Source organism: Talpa occidentalis, unplaced genomic scaffold, assembly GCF_014898055.3.
Source record: "Talpa occidentalis isolate TD23 unplaced genomic scaffold, MPIMG_talOcc4v2.1, whole genome shotgun sequence".
Taxonomy (NCBI): Eukaryota; Metazoa; Chordata; class Mammalia; order Eulipotyphla; family Talpidae; genus Talpa; species Talpa occidentalis.
This window is the reverse complement of record NW_026555331.1, coordinates 3,479,864-3,500,510: the sequence shown is the minus strand read 5'-3', so window position 1 is coordinate 3,500,510 and position 20,647 is coordinate 3,479,864. Positions and strand designations below refer to the sequence as shown.

General features: G+C 70.6%; 2 protein-coding genes across 4 annotated transcripts in view; one reads left to right on the top strand and one right to left on the bottom strand.

Annotated features, from left to right (window-relative positions):
* Nucleotides 1-1,511, top strand: part of ADGRB1 (adhesion G protein-coupled receptor B1) — a 51,844-nt gene extending 50,333 nt beyond the window's left edge. Inside the window, 3 exon segments of the mRNA XM_054691934.1 lie at nt 171-206; nt 340-447; nt 770-1,511. Of these exon segments, the coding sequence (XP_054547909.1) occupies nt 171-206; nt 340-447; nt 770-967 (342 nt within the window). The 3' untranslated portion in view covers nt 968-1,511.
* A 7,915-nt stretch (nt 1,512-9,426) lies between these two features.
* LOC119259962 (maestro heat-like repeat family member 5) lies at nt 9,427-20,219 on the bottom strand. Of its 3 annotated transcripts, none has more exons than XM_037528977.1 (17): nt 20,129-20,219; nt 19,585-19,689; nt 16,168-16,303; nt 15,961-16,058; nt 15,221-15,370; nt 14,661-14,815; nt 14,002-14,143; nt 13,579-13,763; nt 13,265-13,402; nt 13,001-13,112; nt 12,795-12,938; nt 12,237-12,413; nt 11,606-11,761; nt 10,519-10,641; nt 9,878-9,980; nt 9,693-9,767; nt 9,427-9,553 (listed from the first exon to the last, which is right to left on the bottom strand). In XM_037528977.1, exons 1-17 carry the CDS (start codon nt 20,204-20,206, stop codon nt 9,453-9,455), a joined length of 2,178 nt encoding a protein of 725 aa, XP_037384874.1. In that variant the 5' UTR covers nt 20,207-20,219; the 3' UTR covers nt 9,427-9,452. The 3 variants fall into 3 exon arrangements, with proteins under 3 accessions (XP_037384874.1, XP_054547911.1, XP_054547910.1); XM_054691936.1 differs by having other exon boundaries at nt 9,878-9,938; XM_054691935.1 differs by having other exon boundaries at nt 13,579-13,727.
* Between the last annotated feature and the right edge of the window lie 428 nt (nt 20,220-20,647).

Here is a 20,647-nt window from a genome sequence, read left to right as displayed (position 1 = left end):
CTCCCAGGCCGGCTCCCAGCGTCCCCCGAGGGAGGGCTGTGTCCTAGGCCAGGGCGTGTCCCGCAGGGCAATCTGGGGCCAGTTCTCCCGTCCGTCCGGGGCAAGGAGAGGCCTGGCCCGGCCGGCCGCGGGGAGCCGGCGCCAGAGCACACAACCCCTTCTCCCCACAGCGGCGGAAGTCGCGGTACGCGGAGCTGGACTTTGAGGTGCGTGCTGTCCCCTGCCCCCACACCCCACCCGAGGAGGCCGGCCGCAGCCAGGCCCTCCCAGGGCCCCCGGCCCAGGAGCCCCGCCCAGGTGGCAGCCTCGGCCCCGCTGACCCGGCCTCCTGCCCCGCAGAAAATCATGCACACGCGGAAGCGGCACCAGGACATGTTCCAGGACCTGAACCGGAAGCTGCAGCAGCACGCGGAGAAGGAGAAGGAGGGGCCGGGCGCCGACAGCAAGGTCTGGGCGCGGCCAGGGGCCCAGGCGGGCGCCGGCCCCCCCTCTGACCCCGCCCCGCTCGCCACCGTCCCAGGACGGCAGCCCGGCTGGTGCAGACCCGGGGGACGGCTGGCTGGCCCCGGAGGGGGGTGCGGGAGGGCACGTGGCCGGGGCGCCCTGGAGGAAGGGGCAGCCAAGCGGGTGCTGGGCCGGCGCGGCCTCCAAACAGTCCTTCCTGCGCCCGACCCGGCTCTCGCAGCGGCTCCCGGGTGGCCCCACGGCCCGGAGGCGCTGACTCGGCGTCCTCTGTGTCCCCCCCCGCCCTCCGCTGCGGGCCCAGCAGCCGGACAAGCAGCAGACGCCCAACAAGCGGCCCTGGGAGAGCCTCCGGAAGGCCCACGGCACGCCCGCCTGGGCGAAGAAGGAGCTGGAGCCTCTGGCGCCGTCGCCGCTGGAGCTGCGCAGCGTGGAGTGGGAGAAGGCGGGCGCCACCATCCCGCTGGTGGGCCAGGACGTCATGGACCTGCAGACCGAGGTCTGAGCGGGCGGGCGGCGGCCACCACCGGGCCACGGAGGAGGGATGCTGCTCCGCCCGCTCCTGCCACAGGGAGGGCCAGACACGCTCGCGGGCAGCAGCCGACCCGCACCGGCCTCAGGGCACTCTACGGCGGCCAGGCAGCGGCCGGCGGTGCTGGGACCAGAGCCAGACCGGACAGACAGGACAGGAGGCAGCGGCCCCGCAGGCACAGGGCTCCAGAGGCCGGAAGGTGCCTCAGACTCCGCCCTCCTCGGGCCCAGCCCGGCGCCTGGCAGCGCGGACAGGGGCCAGGCCAGGGGCGGCCAGCTCCCCAGGATGCCCGCCGAGCGGCCGCGGCAAAAGACCGGCCCACTCGGCCCAGCCGGCCTGGCACCGTTTTTTAGCCCCCCTACCCTCGGGAAGCAGCCCGCCCCCCACACTTCCAGGGCCCGGCCCCTGCCCGCGTGGAGAGCAGGCCAGCCCCAGGGCAGGGCAGAACCCACTCGAGGACACAGGGTGGGACTCTATTTTTTCTCTCCTTTTCTTTTCTTCAATAAAAAGAATTCAAAACCCACGTCTGTTCTTACGTGGCCTTCCTCGCGCACCGGCGGGCCTCCCCGGACAGCGGGGGGCGCTGCAGCTGCGGCGCCAGGGGTCCCCAGGCACCCCAACCCCCCCATGCCGTGTAGCTTCTAAGTCACAGGTTTCCTGTGCCTGGGTGACTGTGGAGGACAAAGGCCTTGGGGCACCCTCCTCCTGCTGGCCTTGGGGTGCCCACCTTCTCCTCCAGACGCCTGCCCCCATGTCCCAACCGACCGGCGCCTGCTGACTTGGGGTCAAGTTCCCGGGGTCCCTGGTGGCCTTGCCGTGGCCCCCCTGCCAGGCCTCGCCGCGCCCACTGCCACCGATGGGGCGGGCATGCGGGGCAGACATGGAGCTACCATCCCACGTGGGGTGTGGGTCCAGGCCGGCCCTGGGCAGCCTGCACTGGCCCTCACCGCCCAGCCTGGGCTCCCAGTGCATGGGGAGACGCTGTGGGGGCTTCTGCCCCACACACAGCCTCCAGCAGGGGGCAGCATGCGCACCTCGCCCCCCCCCTCACCCCAGACTCCCGCTGGCACTGCCGGCTGAGCCTTGCAAGCTCTGCCCCAGGCAGTGCCCCCACCCGGGCGCCCCCAGATTGCATGTGCAGGGGGGCTTTAAAGGCCCCAGCACCCGAGATTTTGGCCCCCAGCCATGTCCTTCAAAATAGACTCAGTGCCAAGCTGAACTAAAGCGGGGGCCGGGCGTGGGCCCCACAGCACCCTCCCGTGGCGCCTCCCCTCTGCTCGGCCTGGGGGGCTAGGGCGGGGCCGGCACCCGGGGTCCTCACAGCAGGCGCAGATGGGGGTGCTGCTCCTGCAGAGCGGCCAGGACAAAGGACAGGCCCCTGGTCCTGACGCTACAGGAGCCGTGGCCGGGTGGCCGCAAGCCTGCAGGCATGGCTGGGCACAGGCAGGCAGCCCCCAGGGACATCGCCCAGCTCTGCACTCCGGTGAAGACCCAAAGGTTTTGCTGAGACCCAAGCGTGGGCATGGGCGTGGGCGTGCGCTCCGTGGCCCAGGCCCCTTGGGTCCATGGAGGTCACACAGCTCATGTGGCTGCCCGGCCCACCCTTGGGGCTCCACCACCACCTGGTCCAGGGTGCAGGCGAGGGGCTGAGGCCCAGGGGAGGAGGTTGGTGGGGAGCTGCATGCACAGCCAGGCTCCCCACAGCCCCGAGGGGTGCAGGGTCTCACCCGGCTCCTGGCCCCCCACCCACTGCAAGAGGCAGCAAGGTCAGGTGGACCAAGCTCCACACCCCTTGCAGGCAGGGCCAACTCAGGCAGCGTGGCCAGGGCACAGGGTGGCCAGGACCAGAGAGCAGGGTGGCCAAGGCTTGGGGTGGCCAGGGCGCAGGGTGGCCAGGGCACAGGGTGCCCAGCACCAGGGCACAGGGTGGTCAGGGCTTGGGGGGAGCAGGACACAGGGTGGCCAGGACCAGGGCGTGGGGTAGACAGGGCTTGGGGTAGCCAAGGCTCAGGGTGGCAGGTCAGGGCTTGGGATGAGCAGGGCTAGGGCGGGGTGGCCAGGACCAGGTGACCTCAGTGAGCCCTGGGCCGCAGTGCTCGGGTCCAGGCTGTGCGGGCTCAGAGCTAAGGTAGGAAATCTGCATTTTCCCTCTGTCCATCCAGGTGTCCACCTCTGTGTTCTTGCCGCTGGGCAGGGCAGGGACGCTGATGTGGTGTACAGAGGAAACAGGTGCAGAGCGGCTGAGTGGTGCTGCCTGTGCCCGCGGGTAGTGGGGGCCGGGGGGCGGTGCCTGAACCCAGCTCTCCTGGCGCCAGTTCCTGGGCCCTGCCCACACTGGCCCCCACCGCAGTCTCGCCAGCAGGTGTCACCCTTCCTTTGGAGTCCAGCGCGGCCGGGCCGCCAGAAGGATCTCCCTGGACCTTGCCTTGGCAGCTTTGTACAAATGTTTGGTTGTTTTTGTTTTTGTTTTTTGGCAACCTGCCCCCAGGGACGCTGAGACCAGCTGAGCGGGGGGAGGCAGGGGGGTGGCGGCCACCACGATGTCCAGTGACGTGCACGGTGACGCCTCAGTGGATGGACTAGAGCTGGGGAAGGAGACAGCGGCGGTGCTGGTGGTGTGAAGACGAGAATGGCGGGGGCCTCCCTGGGGGCGCAGGGGTCAGCCTTGGCACCATGGAGCTGTCCCAGCCACTGCGGCCTGAGGGCGACCCCGGCCAGGGAGTGACCCCCAGGGCGCGGCAGACCCCTCCTGTCTCCCGCTGCTCCCTCAGCAGTGTGTGTCAGTGGATCCGCCTGTTCTGCTCCCCACTCTGTGTATGGGGGGTCCTCTCACCCCCGCCCCACCTCTGGCCTGCACCCCAGCTCTTGTGTGCATAAAAGAAATAAATTTTTAAAAAGAAAAAGATAGTGAATGCTAGTGGGAGTGATCTTGGTGCTGGTGACCCCCACCATGGCAGCCACCGTTCCTGGCTGCTGTGGGGTTTCGGGCTAGAACGAGGACCTTGCCAGTCCCCCACGCCAGACTGCGGCCGCCTGAAGGGAGGGAGGAAGGTGGCCCGGACGGGTGCGTGGACAGACGCACGAACGGAGGCAGGATGGGTGATGATCGACGATGGCGGATGGACGAGGGGAGCATGGGTGGACAGAGGACGGGCGGAGGGAGGGTGGGTGTGTGCCCAGAGGGGCGGGTGGACACCGCGCAAGGACGATTACGGGTGTCTTGGCTCCCCGGGACGTGCCGCCGGAGGAGCTGGGAGTCCTGGCGCAGGAGCGGCCCCCACTCCCTCTCACCCACCTGCCCCGCCCACCAAGGTCCACGGCGCCCGGGGAGACCCCCCAGTGGCCCTGCCCTAGGTGGCAGAGGCTCTTCCCGCAAAGCCGCCCCTCCAGCCGCTCGGCCCGTCCCTCTGGCCCCATCACAGGACCCGGCCTGGTGCCCGTGGGCAGGGTCTGTCCTCTGCTCCTGCTCTCGCCCGCCCTGTCCTCAGAGCCACCCTCTGACCTCCGGCCACCGCCCAGCCGGCGGCTCCTGGGCAGACCCCAGGCTCCGACCGCCTCCCAGGCCCTGCCTCCTCGGGGCTTGTCTTCAGAGGCGGTTCCAGAAACTTCCCCCTGCTGGAACTCCCGGCCCAGCCCCTCCTGCCCCTGCCCTGGCGACCTCTCGGGGGGGGGGGGGGGTCGGGGGGCAAGCGCTGCCTCTCAGACTGGGGAGAGGGTGGGTGGGACCCCCTGCCCCCTGCCCTCCGTTCACCCTGCGGGGCCCTCAGCCCACGCGGGGGGCCCAGTGGCAGGACCCCAGTGTGCAGGGCGGGCGGGCGCCAGGGCCTCCCCCCACCTCGGGGGCCTTTCCCTGTGGGCCTCGGTTGCCCCCTCATCCGCGGGGGCTCAGAGCCCTCGGGACCAGCCCTCTGACGGCACTTGTCGAGCGTGGGGGCAGCGGGCTCCCCGAGTATTTTCTCAAGCCCTAAAAATAACCGGGAAAGGAGGCGCGTCTCCGAATAGCTCCCGCATGTGCCAGTCACTCGCCCCACGCAGCGGAAGCTCCTCCAAGTAAGGCTGGGGTGCCGGAAGCGGCCAGGAATAGCCCTGGCGTCAGCGTTTGGGGCGCCCCCACCCGCCGGGGGCCGCCGGGCCAGGACTCTGCTCGTCCTGTGGGGCTCCCGGGGACCCCGAGCGAGGGCCTGGCCCAGAACTCAGGCCAGTGGGGCGAGGCGTTTGCACTGGCCCTGACTTGTGGGGAAGCTCAGAACCATTCAGTTCAGACCCCACCCCTCAAATCTCAGGGGCAGCCAGGCAGACGGCCTCCCGGGAGCACCCCTAGGGCCCTGAGCCCGGCCTCCCAGGGGCAGAGACCCCCGTGAGGGCCGGGGCGAGGCGGCGCCAGCCGCCCGCTGTCCCGGAAGCGGAGGCGGCAGCGCTGGGCTCCAGGTGGCTCCGGGACACCATATGGACCCAGCCCAGGAAGTGGGGGCAGCAGCACCCCTCAGCTCCCTCCTCCCTCTCCGTCAATGGGAGCTCCTTGGGAGACAGAGGGTGGGTGGGGGTGGCCTCTGGATTGGGGGGTTCAGTTGCCCGTGACCTCAATGGCCCTTCTCTGCTTTCCACAGTGTCCCCCACTGCACCCTTCCATCCTTCCTGGCCACCCCCAGACCCTCTTGAGGGTCAGGTTCCCTCAAACACTAGAGGGGGCAGTGACGATCTCCCCTCCTCCCAAATAGATGGGGGGCAGGCCAGGAAGAGGGAGAGGGAGAGGTCTGGGGCACAGGGGGGACTGCTGGCGGGGCTCTGAGCGCCCGGCGTCCTGGAGGACACTGCCCCGGGGGCGGGGGCGGGGGCGGGGGCGGGGGCTGGAGGTGTTGCCTGGCAGGGCGGCTGGTGAGGTGTCTGAGCAGAAGGGCCCTTCAGGGCTGGGGCCCTTCCTGTGGGTTGGAGGCTCAGGAGAGCACAGGATTCTGGGGTACAGGGCACTGGGAGGGGCTGTGGCGGGGGTCCCTCAGCCACACCGCTGCCAGTCCCAGCCCCCGGCCCCGTGACTGCACATGGGCTGCTGCCCCACCTGGCAGGGCTCCCCCCACCCGCCGCCCTGTGCCACCCCAAAGCACTAGGCTTCGTCCAGGGCGCCCGATCCACTCCTCTGACGTGGTGGACAGAGGCCCCTGGAGGGCTGTGCGGGGAGTGGGGGGCCCGGGACCCCCGGCCTCCACAGCATCACCTCCTGAGCGTGCAGGGCCTGCAGGGGCGGCCGTGGGCCTGAGGGCCGGACCTGGACGAAGGGTGGAGGCGGCCACCAGGCAGGGCCCCGCGGGGAGGAGGCCGAGACCAGAGCGGGGGAGTGACCCACCACAGCCGCAGGGACACTCAGGGAAGACGGGGCTGGCCTCTGGGCCTGGGACTGCGCCGTCCAGAGGGCCAAGTGACCCTACCAGCCCTGACCCAGGCCCCGGCGAGAGGGGCGCCCCACCCGTCACCCTGCCTGCCTGTGCAGGGCCTGGGCCCTCCCCAGGCACACGCCTGGGCCCCAAACCAGCCCCCAGCACTCACTCGCTCCCCCCTCAGCCCTGCTGTCGCTCCCCAGCCACAGTAGCGCCCTCGGGCTGAGTCACCCAGAGCTGTGGGATCGTAGTCCTGCGCTTCGCTTCGGGGTGCTACACCATGGGGCGCCTCTTCCATCGCCTCCTGCTCCCACACCGCTGCTGCTCCCGGGCCCTGGGGCGTGTTATAAGAACCAGCTTCTGCAGCAGGACCCGTGGCGTGTTGATTTTCAGCCTGGGTTACCGTCTAGTAGAAGCGTTTTAAGCTAAAAATTTCCCTCGACGTGAGGCCTTAGCTCCGCCCTGCAAGTTTGTGTGTCTGTTTGGCCCCCGCCCCAGGTTCTCGTTGCTTCTAGTGATTTGCAGAGCTCTGGAGCCCTGGGCGTCCTCCCCACGGGGTTTAATGGTGAGCAGGGGGCCGGCCAGCAGGGAGACAGCAGCTCGCACCCTCCCCAGGTGACACCGCCCTTTATCCCCAGCCTTGGGGCCCAGGGGTGCACACGCTCAGGTGTCCAGTCAGGCCTGCGCCCCTCGCCCACGCGCCTTCTGTGTTAACAAGCTCAGGCCGCAGGCAGTGGCCACAGAGGCCAGCGGCGCAGAAGCCTGGTCCGCTTCCCCTCTGGTGTCACTGTCACTTGGCCTTAGTGGCTTAGGGCTTCACTGTGGCCGCCTCCCTGGACGAGTTCCCCTAAACAGGCTGCTGGCTGCTTCCCAGGGCCACGCGGGACCTCCTAGTATTTCTGGCTCAGAGGGCCCCCCTACTGGTTAGAAAGCTGGGGTTTTTGCTCCCCCATCCTGCGGTAGCTGCCTGTCTCCCAGGCCCAGTGCCGACACACCAGGGGAAGGCAGAGCCCTGGCCTGGGCCAGCTGCCTGCCCTGTGCCTCCCGGCACCCCTGGGGAGCGAAAACAAGGCTTCCCACATCACACCGATGCCCCTTTGACACGGTGGGGGCGGCTTTGCAGGGGGACCCGGAGGCCCGGCGGCGGACAGGTGTGCGTGCTGGACGTGGGGCATCTGGCCACCCTCCGGGCCCGCTGTTGGGGTTGGGGCGCCCACACGCCCGCCACCGTCTGCCCACAGTGCAGAGGGGCACGGGGCCTGCCTTTGGAAGGCCCAGGCCAAGCGGCTTTGCTTTCCCAAGGCCCAGCCCAGCCCGTCTTCTCCCCAGAGGGCCCAACTGGGCTTCTGCGTTCGCAACTCAAGGTGAGAGCAGAGCCAAGGAGACCCCTCTGCGTCTGTTCCACGGGCTCACCCGCCCGCACTGCCTGGGCCCTGACCCGCTGGCAGCACCGCCCCTGCCCCCAGCCCTGCTCCGTGAGGCGGGGACGGCCGTGATTTCTGCCCCAGCCCCCAGCTCGCTGGGTCTTTGCTGGGTCTTTGCTTTGCTCGGGGTCCGACGGCACCTGAGATGGAAACGCAGCGAGATGACACCGGACAGTCCTGTCCGCTCGTCCCAACCGGTGGTGTCCAGCAACCCCGTCCTCGCTCACCGCAGGCCACCCGGGATCGGGCAGCTACAGCGGTCGCCCCTTCACTGACGCACCCCCCACCAGCCCGGGCGCCCCAGGGTCCCCCCAGCCACCCCCCCACCCCCACCCCCCCCCGCCCTGCCGGCCCCACCTAGCTTCAGGCCCTAGGGGCGGACCTGCCTGGGGCTCAGAGCCAGCGATCCCCTAAGTCTGTTACTGCGTCACCAAGATCTGGCTGTGTGCTCGTGGGAGGCATCTTCGGAGAGTCTCGTCTGTGCGCTGCCGAGGGTGGAAACTTCCACCCCGGCTGTCCCCGCACCCGGCGCAGCCCCTCCAGCCGCCCTGCTTCCTGCCGGCGCACAGCCTTGGCCGCGGTCCCTCCGCTCCCCGCCTCCTCTCTAGGCCGCCTGTCGGAAGCAGCTTTCTGGGACCTCCTCCACCCAGCCGGCGAAGGCGGCGTCCTCCAAAGGCGGCCCGCTCCCCAGCTGGCACTCGAGGCCGCAGGCCCCCAGCCCAGCCTGTGCCACTCCGGCCCCGGCCTGCTCTCAGCGCCCCTCCCGGTGCAGCGGCAGGAGAGGGCCCTGAGGGCCGAGAACACCCCTCTGGGAGAGTGCCCCCACCCCCACCAGCTGCGCGGGCCCCCCACCGGATCCACCCCCAGGTCTGCCCTCAGGGACCCCTTCGCTTAGGCCATGGAGCGACTCCGACTGTGGGTGTCCTAGCCTGCACCCCTACACTCTTTCCCCGGAGGCTCCCCTTCCCTGCTGGGAGGTGCCGTCCCGGGTGGCCTCTGGGCCTGAAACAGCCCAGCAACTGGCCATGTCTTGTCTGCGGGGTCCCCGAAGAGGCTCCTGGTGGCCCCTGGGGGAGGCCTGTCACCTGGCACCGTCGTCCCGGTTTCTGCCGGGACCGGGCGGCCACGAGGACCGGGGTCCCAGACAGCTGAGGGCACGGCCTGGCCTGGGAGGGAGGGAGGGAGGAAGGCGGCCGGGGGAGAGGCCGTGTGAGCGCCGGACACTGGGAGAGCCCACAGTGGATGGGAGGACAGAGGCGGGCAGGGTCAGCTGGCCCAGGCTCAGGGTCACCCAGGGTCCCGCAGGACCCGCGGCCGGCTTGGGGCTGCCTTAGGGACCTCCGCCGGGCCAGAGACCCAGGGGGCGGCGCCAGAGGGAGGCCGGCCTCGACCAAGGCAGGCCCCTGAGTGGTCACTGCAGGGGAGGGAGAAAGGGTGGAGGCCGGGAGGGGCCGCAGGGGCAGGACAGCCCGCCCCGAGGCTGGGTGGCAGCGACGGGAGTTTTGCTGGCCTGCCTGAAGGAAGCCCTGTCGGGCCGCGCGAGGCCAGGGACTCCAGGCGGTCAGCTCCGGCGGGCGCCGGCTGGCCTGGCTGCGGGAGGGCACAGGGAGACTCGGAGACGCTGCGGAAACTCCGTCACGTTTAATGAGGGATGCGGCGGCGTCAGCGGCTCACGCACTGGGCCAGCTCCTCCACGCACTCCACGCAGCTGCGGTAGCACTGGCGGCACCTGGAGTCCGGGTCCTCCTTGAGGATCTCCAAGTCTGCGCAGAGCCAGGGTCTGACCGCGCAGCGAGGCGGGGGCCGGTGACCCCGTGGGGCGGGGCGGGGCCGGCGGGGGGCCTGGCTGTGGCCCCACCCTGCGGGGGCGCCCCGGGTGCTGGGGGAGGCGGCCCGGCTCACGTTTCCGCAGCAGCTTCAGGTCGCTCTTCTTCAGACAGAAGCACAGGCTGGTGAAATAGTCCTGCAGCAGCGTCCCTGCAGGGCCGGGGCGTGGGCGGCCGGCATGGCACCCTGTCTACCCCGGGAGCGCCCCAGGACACGGGCGCGGGGCAGGGGGCGGCCCGGGGCTGGGGGGCAGCACCTACCGATGAACCTCATGGCTGTCAGCTTCAGGTTGCGGTGGCGGCTCCCCAGGTAAGCCAAGGCCTGCATGAGGAACTGCGGGTAGTGGCCGAAGCTGCTCTCCATCTGCAGGCAGGAGAAGCCGGCTGGGCTCCTGGGCTCCGGGCGGCCACTCTCTGCGGGGTGCTGGCTGCAAGGACCCATCCCCGCAGCCTCCTGCGCGGCCTCTGCTCACCACCGCTCGGCCCTGGCTGGGACGGGGAGGAGGAGCACCCCACAGCCCCGCTCCACAGCCCCAAGCGTGCTCCCGTTCCCAGACTCCCTCCTCCAGGGCCACTTCCTTTTACGACAGGGGTAACAGCTCCGCCTGCTGAGCTCCCACCGTGCACAGCCCCCTGACACAGAAGGCCAGCCCCCCACAGCCCAGCCATGCTCCCCGGTCCCCCCAAGCTGAAGCTGTGCTCCCCCACCGGCCCCCAGCCCAGGACCCACCCCCCAGCCCTAGGCCCTGCACCCCTGTCCCAGGCCCCAGCCCCCCACCGGGCCCCACGCCCCACGGAGGAGCCCCGGAGGTGCCGGGCAAGCAGCCTCCGGACCCCCGAGGCCCTGATGCACATGGCGCCTCCTCCCGCACCCCGGCCCCCCTGGGACGGCGTCAGCTCACCATGTAGATGAACACGCTGTTCTCGGCGCTGGGACCCTGGCCCCACGCCAGCTTGCCGAACAGCTCCTTCCGGAACTCCCACCGCAGCAGGATGGCACAGCGCAGGAAGGTGGACTTGGCCCTCTGTGTGCCGGGCGGCCCGGTCAGCCCCCATCCCCACCGCCTCCCCAACACTGCATGGCCCCCATCCCGGCCCCCCGGGCTCCCGCGGCCTTAGGCCTGGCCTCAGGACCCAGCGCCCCTGCGACTGGGGCTGCACTTGAGCCCCCGCACCTCCCAGGAGACCGCCCTGCAGGTGAGGTCTTGACCGGTGATCCGGGCCAAGCCGGTCCTCACCGTGGGACGGGGGAGCCCCGGGAGAGGAGCCACTACACGCCCCTGCGTGTGTACGGGGACCCTGAGGCCCATCACCCCCAGTGCCCACCCTCCCTTGCCCGCTGGGGCGCTGGCCACCCCATGGTCACTCTTCACTCTTAAAGCCCCAGCCTCCTCCCGAGCCCACAGCTCTGTCCCCAGCAGCCAGCCTGCTCTCCGGGCGCCCACGAAGGGCCCCGGGTCCACCAGCCCACGAGGCCACCCCCTCACCTTCCCGACTTTGCCGCTGGCTCGGAGAGCAGAGTCCTCGCCCACAGGAGGCCCGGGGCTCTGGCCGGCTGTCCCAAGCCTCCAGGGCCCAGCTAGGGCCCCCCTCAGGCAGCCACCCCGCGCGCCCAGCCCTCCTCCTCCTGAGCAGACTGGCCGTGGGCCTCCCCCAGCAACACCCCGCTCTACACCCGCCTCCCCGGCCCGTGCCGCCCTTCCTCCTGCCCTCCGTCCGTCCACCCTCCCTCCTCCTGTCCAGCCATCCGCACCCCCATCCGCTCCTCCCTCTGCGTGTAGGGGAGCGCTAGCGACGGGGGGGCTGAGCGTGACCCGTCCCTTCCTCCGCCTGCAGGGCCACCTGCCAGGTGGGCCCGGACCCCGCCCCCCAGATGCCCTGCTGTCCTGCTGGTCTCCACTGGCCACGCCTGAGGCCTGACCCACTCCCCAGGCCAGCCCGGACCGTTGGGAGGGCGCCGTCCAGCAGAGCCATGGGCAGGCCACCCACCGTGACCACCTCAGGGCAGGAGTCGGTCAGGTGGACGAGCAGCGGCACGAGGGCCTGGGAGGCGTAGCCCCTGAGTGGCTGCTGGAACTTGCGGCCGCCGCTGTGCAGGACGTCTCCGTACAGGGCGATGGCCGCCGCCCGCACATCCGCCTGGTCCTGCGGGGCAGGGCGTCCGTCAGCGGGCAACTGGCTGGCCCTTCCGGCCCAAGGCACCTCCCTCCCCCACAGTGACCTGCAGCGGCCGGCGTGGGTCCGCCCCGGGCCTTCAGCCCTCGGCCCCACTGCCCCCGCGTGGGCCTCGGCTGCCACACCCCTCCCCGGGCACCCCCACCCGCGGCCCCTAGCGGAGCCGGCTCTTCTCCCTGCCTCTCCCCTCCGTGGCTCCTCAGGGGCCTCGGGCTGGCAGTGGCCCTGCCCACGCTGCCAGCTGACTGGGGCGGCGCGGCTCCCTCCCTCTCGGCAGGGAGAGGCACACAGGGGCGTTGTCTCGCCATCCTGGCCCCACACCTCCGCAGCCCGCAGCTGGTGGGGACCCCACAGGGCTCCACGGCCCCCCACCCCGCCCGCACCCGGCTCCCGCGGTCATGCCGGGTCCTCTGGGCCCATCCCCCTGCTTGCTGCCTCCACTCACGCTCTCGAACAGGAGCAGCAGGTGCTGGGCCATCCTGAGGCTGGTGGCGCTGATGCCGTGGTGGCCCAGGTGGCGCAGGAGGTCGCCCAGGAGTGACATCAGCCCCAGCAGGTCCTCGGGCTTGGCCTTCAGGAAGCCGTCCAGCAGCACGGCCAGCTGCTTCTGGAGCAGGCCCACCTGCAGGGATGCGCGGCGGCCGCCTGGTGCCTCCCCCCGCCAAGCTGGGCCACCTGCTTCCATCGGGGCGCCCTGGTCCCTGGTGTGGGTGACCCCAACGACCCCGTCCCAGGCCCCACCCACATCCTGCCTCAGGCCCCGGCCCCCCCAGGGCGGAGGGGGTGCAGGGGGGAGAGCCCGGAGCGCAGAGCAGGCATGGGGCGGGGTTTGGACCGGAGGGCCCGACCTTTGCGCTCGCTCCGGCTTAGGAACCCCAGGACCCGCCCGTGCACGCTGCAGGCCTGCCCAGTGCCCCGCCCCTCCACCCCAGCCCGGCTGGGCGGCCCCATGTCCCCGCCAAGGATGGCCGTGAAGCCCCAGGGTGGCAGTGGCGAGGCCCACCTTCTTAGGGTGCAGCTGGGTGCTGCTGAGTCCCTTCAGGCTCGTGGCCCGCACCAGCGGGTGGGGGTTGTCCAGGCCCAGGCCCAGGAAGTGGCCCATGGCTTTGGAAGACGTGTACTGCGCCGCCTCCTGGCTGTTGAGGAACTGAGGGCACAGTCAGCACCGGGCAGGCGCGCGGGCCGCGGGGGTGCAGGGGCGCAGCTCACCTCCGTGACAATGAGGATGGCCACGACGTTGTCCCGCTCCTCGGAGCTCTTCAGGGCGATGACCGCCTGCCCCAACACAGCCTTGACCTCACAGTCATAGCAGACCATGGCCCTGTCGGAGGCGGGAGCAGGGTGGGCGCGGCTGGGGGCCCGGCAGCACCTCCTGCACCCCGGCCCACACTCCCTGGGGGAGACGCCTGCCCCGAGTCTGCAGGCTGAGGCCCCTGTGGGGCGTGGTCAGGGCCAGGCCCCTCCCAGGCTTACCTGGCCAAGAGGGCCACCCCCTCCGTGTAGGTTTCCAGACACTCAAAGAGCTCCCAGCCCTGCTGCAGCTTGAGATGAGCGAACACCTCCCAGTAGTTGCTTGTCCAGAAGAGTCCTTTCAGGGCCTCCAGGCAGGTCCTGGGGCAGCGGGGGTGGGAGTGGGCACGTGGGCCACCCCTGCCTGCAGCGAGGACCACCTCCCCAAGCCCCGCAGGGGCCACGCCTGCCCGCTCAGCTCCGGGCCCTCCCTGCGCCTGCCCGAACAGGCACCCACCAGGCCCCTGGGGCACGCACCGGGGGAGGGCGCAGCTCACCTGCAGGGGCCAAGGGGCCGCGTCTCCAGGACGTCCTCCTGGTAGTCAGCCAGGCCCGCCACCATGTCCAGCTCGAACAGGTAGTGGAGCTGGGTCAACAGGCCCAGGAGGATGCCGGCGAAGGCCCAGCGCACGGCCGCCCGGTAGTCCTTGACGTACAGCAGTTCATAGATGGTGCTCAGGGCCTGTGGGGGGCAGTTCAACCCCCATTCTGCAGGGCCTGGCACCCCCTCCCCGCCTGGCCTGGCCTGCCCGCAGCCGCCCATCCGGGACTGGGCCGCAGGGGCCTTGGCCACTCCGGGGAGGCCCTGCAGTAGCCGGCCTGTCGCCCAGGGACCCCTGTGGGGGCTGGGCGGGGCAGGGAGCAGGAGCCGGGGCAGGGAGCAGGGGCAGGGCAGGGAGGCATGGGGCAGGGCTGCCAACCATCAGGGAGATGAGCTCCTCGGGCCGGGATCGCACGGACTCCCTGGAGGGTCTCAGCTTCAGCTTCACGTAGAGCTGGGTCACGACCTTGCGGGCCAGCTTCTGGGAGGTGGCCAGGGCCTTCCACAGGAGCATGACCTGCCTGGGAGGCAGGACCCCTCCAGCTGGGGTCCCAGGTGGCGCCAGCCAGCTCCCAGCCCTGCGCACAGACTCCCTCCGCTGCGCCCGCCAGGGCCGGGCCTCCCGACAAGCCCTGGTCTCACTCGGGAGCGCCCCGAGGCGGTACCCAGGAACACATGAGCTGGGCTCCTGGGGACGGGTGCTGGCACCAGGGATCCACGTGCGAGGACACTGTCCCCAAGGACACCCTGTCCCTGCCCGGGCGCTGGGAGTGGCTGCCGGGGCGTCCCAGGCCTCCAGCATCACGGCCATGAGGCCGGCTCAGCGGGGCACAGACAGACAGGCCGCATTTCCGGAGCGCCCAGTGTGGCCGGCCCCAGCAGGCTGCCCGGAGGCAGCTGGTCAGGATGGCTGGTCAGGATGGCTACCACATGCGGCTGACCTCTGGCCCCCACAGGTGGGCCTTTCTCTGCCGGGAGCCCCTTGGGGCACCAGTGCCCCCTCCTCCTGACCCTGAGCCAGGGCGGGGCGGGGCCTACCACTCGGTGGGCCGGTTCAGCGACAGCAGGACCTCCACAGTGTCCCGGGTGTGCTGGGCGCCCAGCGTCGCCAGCACCCTCAGCATGGCCTCCTGCGAGCTCTTGAAGAGGATGCAGGGCAGCTCCTGCACCAGCCCGTGCAGGGTCTCGGCCACCTGCAGGGTGAGCACCTCAGAGCCCGCCACTCCACCGCCCCCGGGCCCTCTCCCAGCCTGCTGAGCTGTCCCCGGGGCCAGGGGGTGCAGCTCCTGCCACAGCCACCACCTCTCTGTGAGTGGGGGTCAAGCTCAGGGCCAGTGGACCGCCCCGCAGGCACACGGTGGGCAGCCGTGGCCCCTGGTTGTCCACGGAGCGGCCGGGTCTCTCGAGGCTGTCAGGTCGGGGTTGGCCTCTCCCCCAGGTAAGCCTGCGGGGGCCTCGGGAGGGACCAGAACCCCAGGGTGTTGTTGAGGCTCAGCAGTCAGTGGGCACGGCCAGGGCGGGGCCAGGCGTCCCCAGATGGGGTGGGGCGTGGATGCTGGGCGTAGGAGGAGGGCTTCCGCGGCCTGGCGCAGGCCCACCTGCTCGGGCTTGATGCCGCGGCTCTCAACAATGACCAGCAGGATGTGTGAGGCCAGCTGGCAGCGCGCGGCCTCAGGGCTGCAGAGCGCGCTCAGCAACGTGAGCACCAGCTCTGTGTGCTGGGCCACCGTCAGGTTCCTCTCCAGGGCCTGCGGGAGGGAGGGCGCTCAGGGCCGGCTCCTGCGGCCTTGGGCACCACTGCCCAGGGCAGACGCGCAGCCCCCGCATGGCAGCCAGACAGCAGCCCCAGGCTCCACTGAGGCCAGTGTGCCCTGCCCCTCCTCCTGAGAGCAGCCCTGGCCCCTGAGACCTGCCCTGCTCTCCTGGGGGGCCCAGGGCCACCAGCTTCTAAGCCCAAAGCACCCCAACAGGGCCCCCAGGGGCATCGCCCACACAGAGAAGTCCAGGAACACAGCGGGTGCTGGGCTCAGGGCTCTAGCTGAGGTGGGGAGACAGGGGCATGGAAAGGCTGAATGATCTACCCGAGTTTGCACCACCGTTCCCGCACCCCCGACATCTGGGGCGGGCCTGAGGCAAGAGGGTGGGCGGGAACAGGGAGACCACCGTCCTGCTGCCCAGGACGGGCCAGGGTGTCCACACACCGGCCTTGGCCCGGAGGCAGGGGAGGGTGTGAGGAGGGAGCTGGGTGAGGAGCCCAGGACCGAGCCAGCTGTGGGGGGGGGCGCGGCAGGAGGCCCCAGGGTCAGGCGGGAGGGCGCCGGCCACAGGCCCCCCTCACCTTCACCACGTAGTACAGCTTTATCTCCGACTCTCTGCTGGCCCTGGCTTCAAAATTCTTCATTTTGTTCAGATGCATGAACTCCAGCGTGCTCTTCTCTGTGGGCACACAGCCGGGGAGGCTGCTGAGGCCCGGGCTGCACCGTGTCCCCTCCAGGCGCCAAGGAGGCCCCGAAGAGCCGGGGCGCCCAGCCAGCCCGCTGCTCACCCTTCTGCTGGAGGAGGAGCTGCAGCAGCAGGTAGACACACTGGCGGGAGTGGCTCTGGGTCACCTCGTCCGCGTCCTGCCACAGCAGGGTCAGCAGGCCAATCTGGTGGCCCAGCGTAGAGGGCGTGGCCTGCTCCTGGGGAGGGTGGGTGGTGACACGGCCTGGCCCGTGGTTGCCCCACGTGCCCCCCCAGCTCCCCACCCCTCCTGCAGAGGAGACCCCTGCCCCGCCCTGGCCAGCCCTCACTGCCCCTGCCCCGCCCGGGAGAGCTGCTGCCTCCTCCCTGCCCCGCCAGAGGTGGGCAGCCCCCGCCCTGCCCGGCCGCTGTGTGCGCCTGGGTCTTGCTCTTTCAGGCTGTTCCAAGATTCTTTGTCTGCCCTGGCTTCTAGCCAGCTGGGCTTGGACGGCTGCAGTGTGGCCTGGGTTCACCCCGCATGGGGTCCGCGGGCCTCCTTGGATCTGGGGGCTTGTACTTTGCATCAAATTTGAGAAACGTCAGCCACTCCGTGCGCCCCGGGTTCTCTCCGGCCAGCCCCGCCGAGCCCTCTCCCGCCGGGCAGCGTCCTCCCGCCCTCAAGGTCACGGCGCTGCCTTGCAGGGTCCGATGCCCACGAAGCCAGTGCACGCACCTCCCTCTAGACACTGTGCCTCGCGGCGCCCGGCGTCTGCGCGCGGCCCCACCTTCGGCCTGTCCATCCCCGCGCCCATCTCCCCGCACAGCCAAGAGCCTGACGACCCTCGCCAGGGGCCTGGCTCTTGGCCCTATCGCCTCCTGTGCTGACGGGCGTTGCCCCCGAAGGGGAGGCCCTTCCTGCTGCTCCCCCAGGTGCTGGCTCCGTCCGGCTGACAGGGGAGGTGGGCCTCCAGGCATGTGGGCCAGACTTTGCCCCGGCAGGAAGCCCCCCAGCCTCTCGAGACTCAGGTCTAGGTCTCTCGATAGGGCGCAGCGAGCGGCACTGGCTCTGGGACGGGGGCACACTGCTGCCACCCTAGGGTGCGCCATTCCGGGGCGCGCCAGGCGGCTGCTCTGGTCTGGAACGTCAGTGCTCCCCGGTCTACCAACTTCCTGTGCATTCCGTACATTTTCATTTGCCCAGCTCCCCAGAAAGGCCGCATGACCTGCCCGCGGCCACGCAGCCACTGGGAGCAGATGCAGCCCGTGGGCAGTTGCAGACCTGCTCCCGCGCCCCTCCCCAGGCCACCCTGCACGCCGCTCCGTGTCCAGGGGCTGCCCCGCTCCTCAGCCCGAGTGCAGTCAGCGTTGGCGCCAGGCTCCAGCCAGAAGCGCTGGTGGTGGACGGGCACTATGGGGCCCCCAGTGGCCTGGAGCGGGTGTTGTAGCTGATCCCCAAGGCGGTTGTTGGCGATGGGCTGTCAGGCCGACTCCGGGACAAGGTGGGGGGACGTGGTGGCAGGGCGCTGCGGGTCAGGGCGGTGGGTTCCCGCGGGCAATGTGCTGCCTGCTGCCTGCTCGGCTGGTGCTGACGCCCGGGCCTCGTCGGGAGGGGAGAGCTCCAGCGCTGGCCCGCGCAGAGAACAGACTCCGGCTCCTTTCTGGAGCGAGCCCTGCCTCCCAGGCGTGGTCTGTCCGTGATGACCACCGGCTTCGGCGGCCCTGCCCTCCGCTGTCCTCTGCTTGGGCCGCACCCGGGCTTCCGCCCTGGCCCTGAGGCCATGGGGTGGGGGTAGTTCTGGGGGCTGGGTCCGGAAGCACAGGCCACCCGCACCGGCCACGATCACCATGACCCTGGCCAAGGGGGCAACGTCCGAATTCCCCGAGTTTCTCTCTCCCCTTTGTGTTGACCAGTGGGGGTCCACATGAGGTGATGCCGTCCTCACCCCCGCCGGCCGTCGGCTCCCCCGGGACGCCCGCGCCCCGCCTGCCCGGGCCCTCCACCCTCATCCTCCTCGGCCGGCGCTGGTGGTGTCCGTGTGGCCAGCGGGCCGTGGCTCTGCTCACGCTCTGGCCTAGATGGGCACCGTGGACCCCACCTGGCCCTGCCCTCCTCGTCCGGCGGTCCCTGCCCTCTAGAACAGCCCGGCGCCCTCCCTGCTTCCAGCGGAGACCACGCGCGGACGATGGAGCGGCGCGTCCACGGGGTCAGTCTGCCAGGACCAGCTCAACCCAGCAGGCCGCACAGACACTCTCTGCGGTGACCTGCTCTGTGTGTCCACCAGGGGCCCGGCTCCCAGTGCCCTCCACGTGCTTCCCGCTTTAGGTGCAGAACGGAGGCCCCAGGGCGCACAGCCCGCCGCAAACGCCAGATGGCGGGATCCCTTGGGACTTAAGGTCCCCACGCCCACCAGGAGACAATCCAGGGTGAAGCCCCCTGCACGCCCGCCATGCCGGGGTGGGCACCAGCATGGGGCACCCGGGCTGCATGCCCAGGGAGAGCCCCGCGCCTGGCATGAGCCCCTCTTGGACCTGCCCTCCCAGCGCCTGGCGTGAGCCCCGCGCCCAAGCCCACCCTGTCTGCCCCCCCAGCATGAGCCCTGCGCCTGAGCCCCCCACCCCCGCCCCACGGCGTGCACGCCCCATCGCCCTGAGCGCCCCACACGCCTGCAGCTGCAGCGAGGGGCCCCAGCTCCATCACGTGTCTACACTGCCGTCTCCTGTTGGCCGAACTTGGGGTGCCACTTGGGGCTATCAGGAATAAAGCCACAATGATATCCTTGCCTATTTTGTATGGGTCTGTGGTTCCGTTTCTCTGGCGTGGAGGAGTGAGGAGGGCACTGCCCCCGGGCCGCCGGCGGCACCCACCGCACACAGCTGCTGGCGGCTCTCGTGGTGCGGCCGGCTCCCGTGCGGGGGTGCACAGGCCCCGACTCGCCCCTTCCGCTGGCCGGGCCCCGCCCCCGCGGCCGGCCAGCAGCCCCAGGGCCCAGCCAGGACAGACCTGCCATCTTCTGGACACGGTCGGGTCAGTGTCCACGTTTTGTCCCATGACCCCCGCTTGGACGCGTCCGTCACTCCGGCCCGTGAGGGGGCCTGTCTCTCGGGTAGGTTTGTCTGTCTCGGTCGCCCGTGCTTCCTGGGCGGCGGCCCTTCAGGGGGGCCTCCTGCACCCCCGCCCTTACGTGGCCACGGGGCCCTGCACGGGTGGCCACGGCTATGGCTCTGGCAAGCCCGGCTTTTGCCTGGGCCTGGACGCTTTCCTCCCCGGGAGCCCCAGCCCCTCCTGCGCCTCCCTCCAGCGCTGACCACGGCCCACTGTCGCTGTCCCTCCAGCTCTCCCCAGTCCACGCTGCTCCAGTTGCCACAGCTGCCCAGGGTGAGGCCACCCAGGGGGTGGGACCTCACCTTCCCGCACCACATCCTGCTGTCCAGACAGCCAGGGGGTGGACAGATGTGGACACAGGGGGCTCCCTGCTCCTCCTCCACTCCCCGCCCCCCCGTACAGGTGGGCAGGACTCACGGTCAGGGTCAGGTGCTCCACCACGTGCTTCAGGAGCAGGAAGACCGACTGCACCGCCCGCCGGCGCGCGTGGCTCAGGTCCGACAGCAGCCAGGGCTCCGCGTGCTGCACGGCACAGCCAGGCCCGACTCGCAGCTGCTCCCTGCTCAGCCTGGCCCTGGGCAAGCCCCTTGGGGTGATTTCTGGATGGCAGGGGCCCACCCCCATGCAGTGCCGGCCCTTGCCCTCCACCTCTGGGGACGCTGGGTCCGGAGCCAGTGGAGCCTCCAGAAGACTCTAGAAAACCTGGGCTTGGGCTCTGGGACAGGGCCTCTCAGCGCTCAGGGACCAGCGGCTGCAGCCAGGCTGACCAGCAACCCCACTGCTGTGGTCTTGCCAAGGCTCTCCCCGGCACCCCAATTCTTGGCAGCCAAGAATTCTCACTGCTGTCAAGGACGCCCCACAGCCTGGACAAGAGCACACGCCCCTGGACCCCTGGCCAGCCTGCCCTCTGGGCACCTCCTCGACCTGGGTGTGGCCCAGCAGAGGCCCCAGCCGCCCTCACCTGCAGGAGGAAGCAGATCTCATCCATGCTTTCATTCTCAGACATGAAGCTGCGCAGCAGCAGGTCCAGCGCCTGCATGGACTTCTGGTACAGCTTCTGGAGGGACACAGCCACCCGTGGCCTCCTGCTGGCCTCATCCACCGCCACCCAGTCCAGCCCTGGGGCTCCGCCACCTCCTGCCCACACTGCTCTCGCTCAGGGCCGCCTGCCCACCTCCCCTGCAGCACGTGTCCCCTGGCCAGTGCTTTGGCAGAGCCCCAGGTCCTCAGACCCAGCGGGCCCAAGGCCCAGGCAGCAGTGGCCTGGGTACCAGGCTCTGTGGTGGTAAGGGACCAGCGTGGGCCTTGCCGTGCCCGCCAGGGTGGGAGCGAGGCTAGGACAAGCCCTGCCCACCTGGGGACCAGCCACCTCCTGGTCCCGGGCAGCAGTGCCTGCTGTGAGTGCCACAGGAGCAAGGAAGACACCCGGTGCCCTCCTGCCCGCGGCCAGGAGCCGCTTCTCTCACTCTCCCAGCAGGCG

Coding starts and splice junctions, on each gene's coding strand:
- LOC119259962 (XM_037528977.1), bottom strand. CDS start 20,206: ATGCAGGCGCTGGACCTGCTGCTGCGCAGCTTCATGTCTGAGAATGAA. Junction 16,059..16,167: donor GCTCCTCCTCCAGCAGAAGG/GTGAGCAGCGGG, acceptor GTGTGCCCACAG/AGAAGAGCACGCTGGAGTTC. Junction 12,939..13,000: donor CCATCCTCATTGTCACGGAG/GTGAGCTGCGCC, acceptor CTGTGCCCTCAG/TTCCTCAACAGCCAGGAGGC.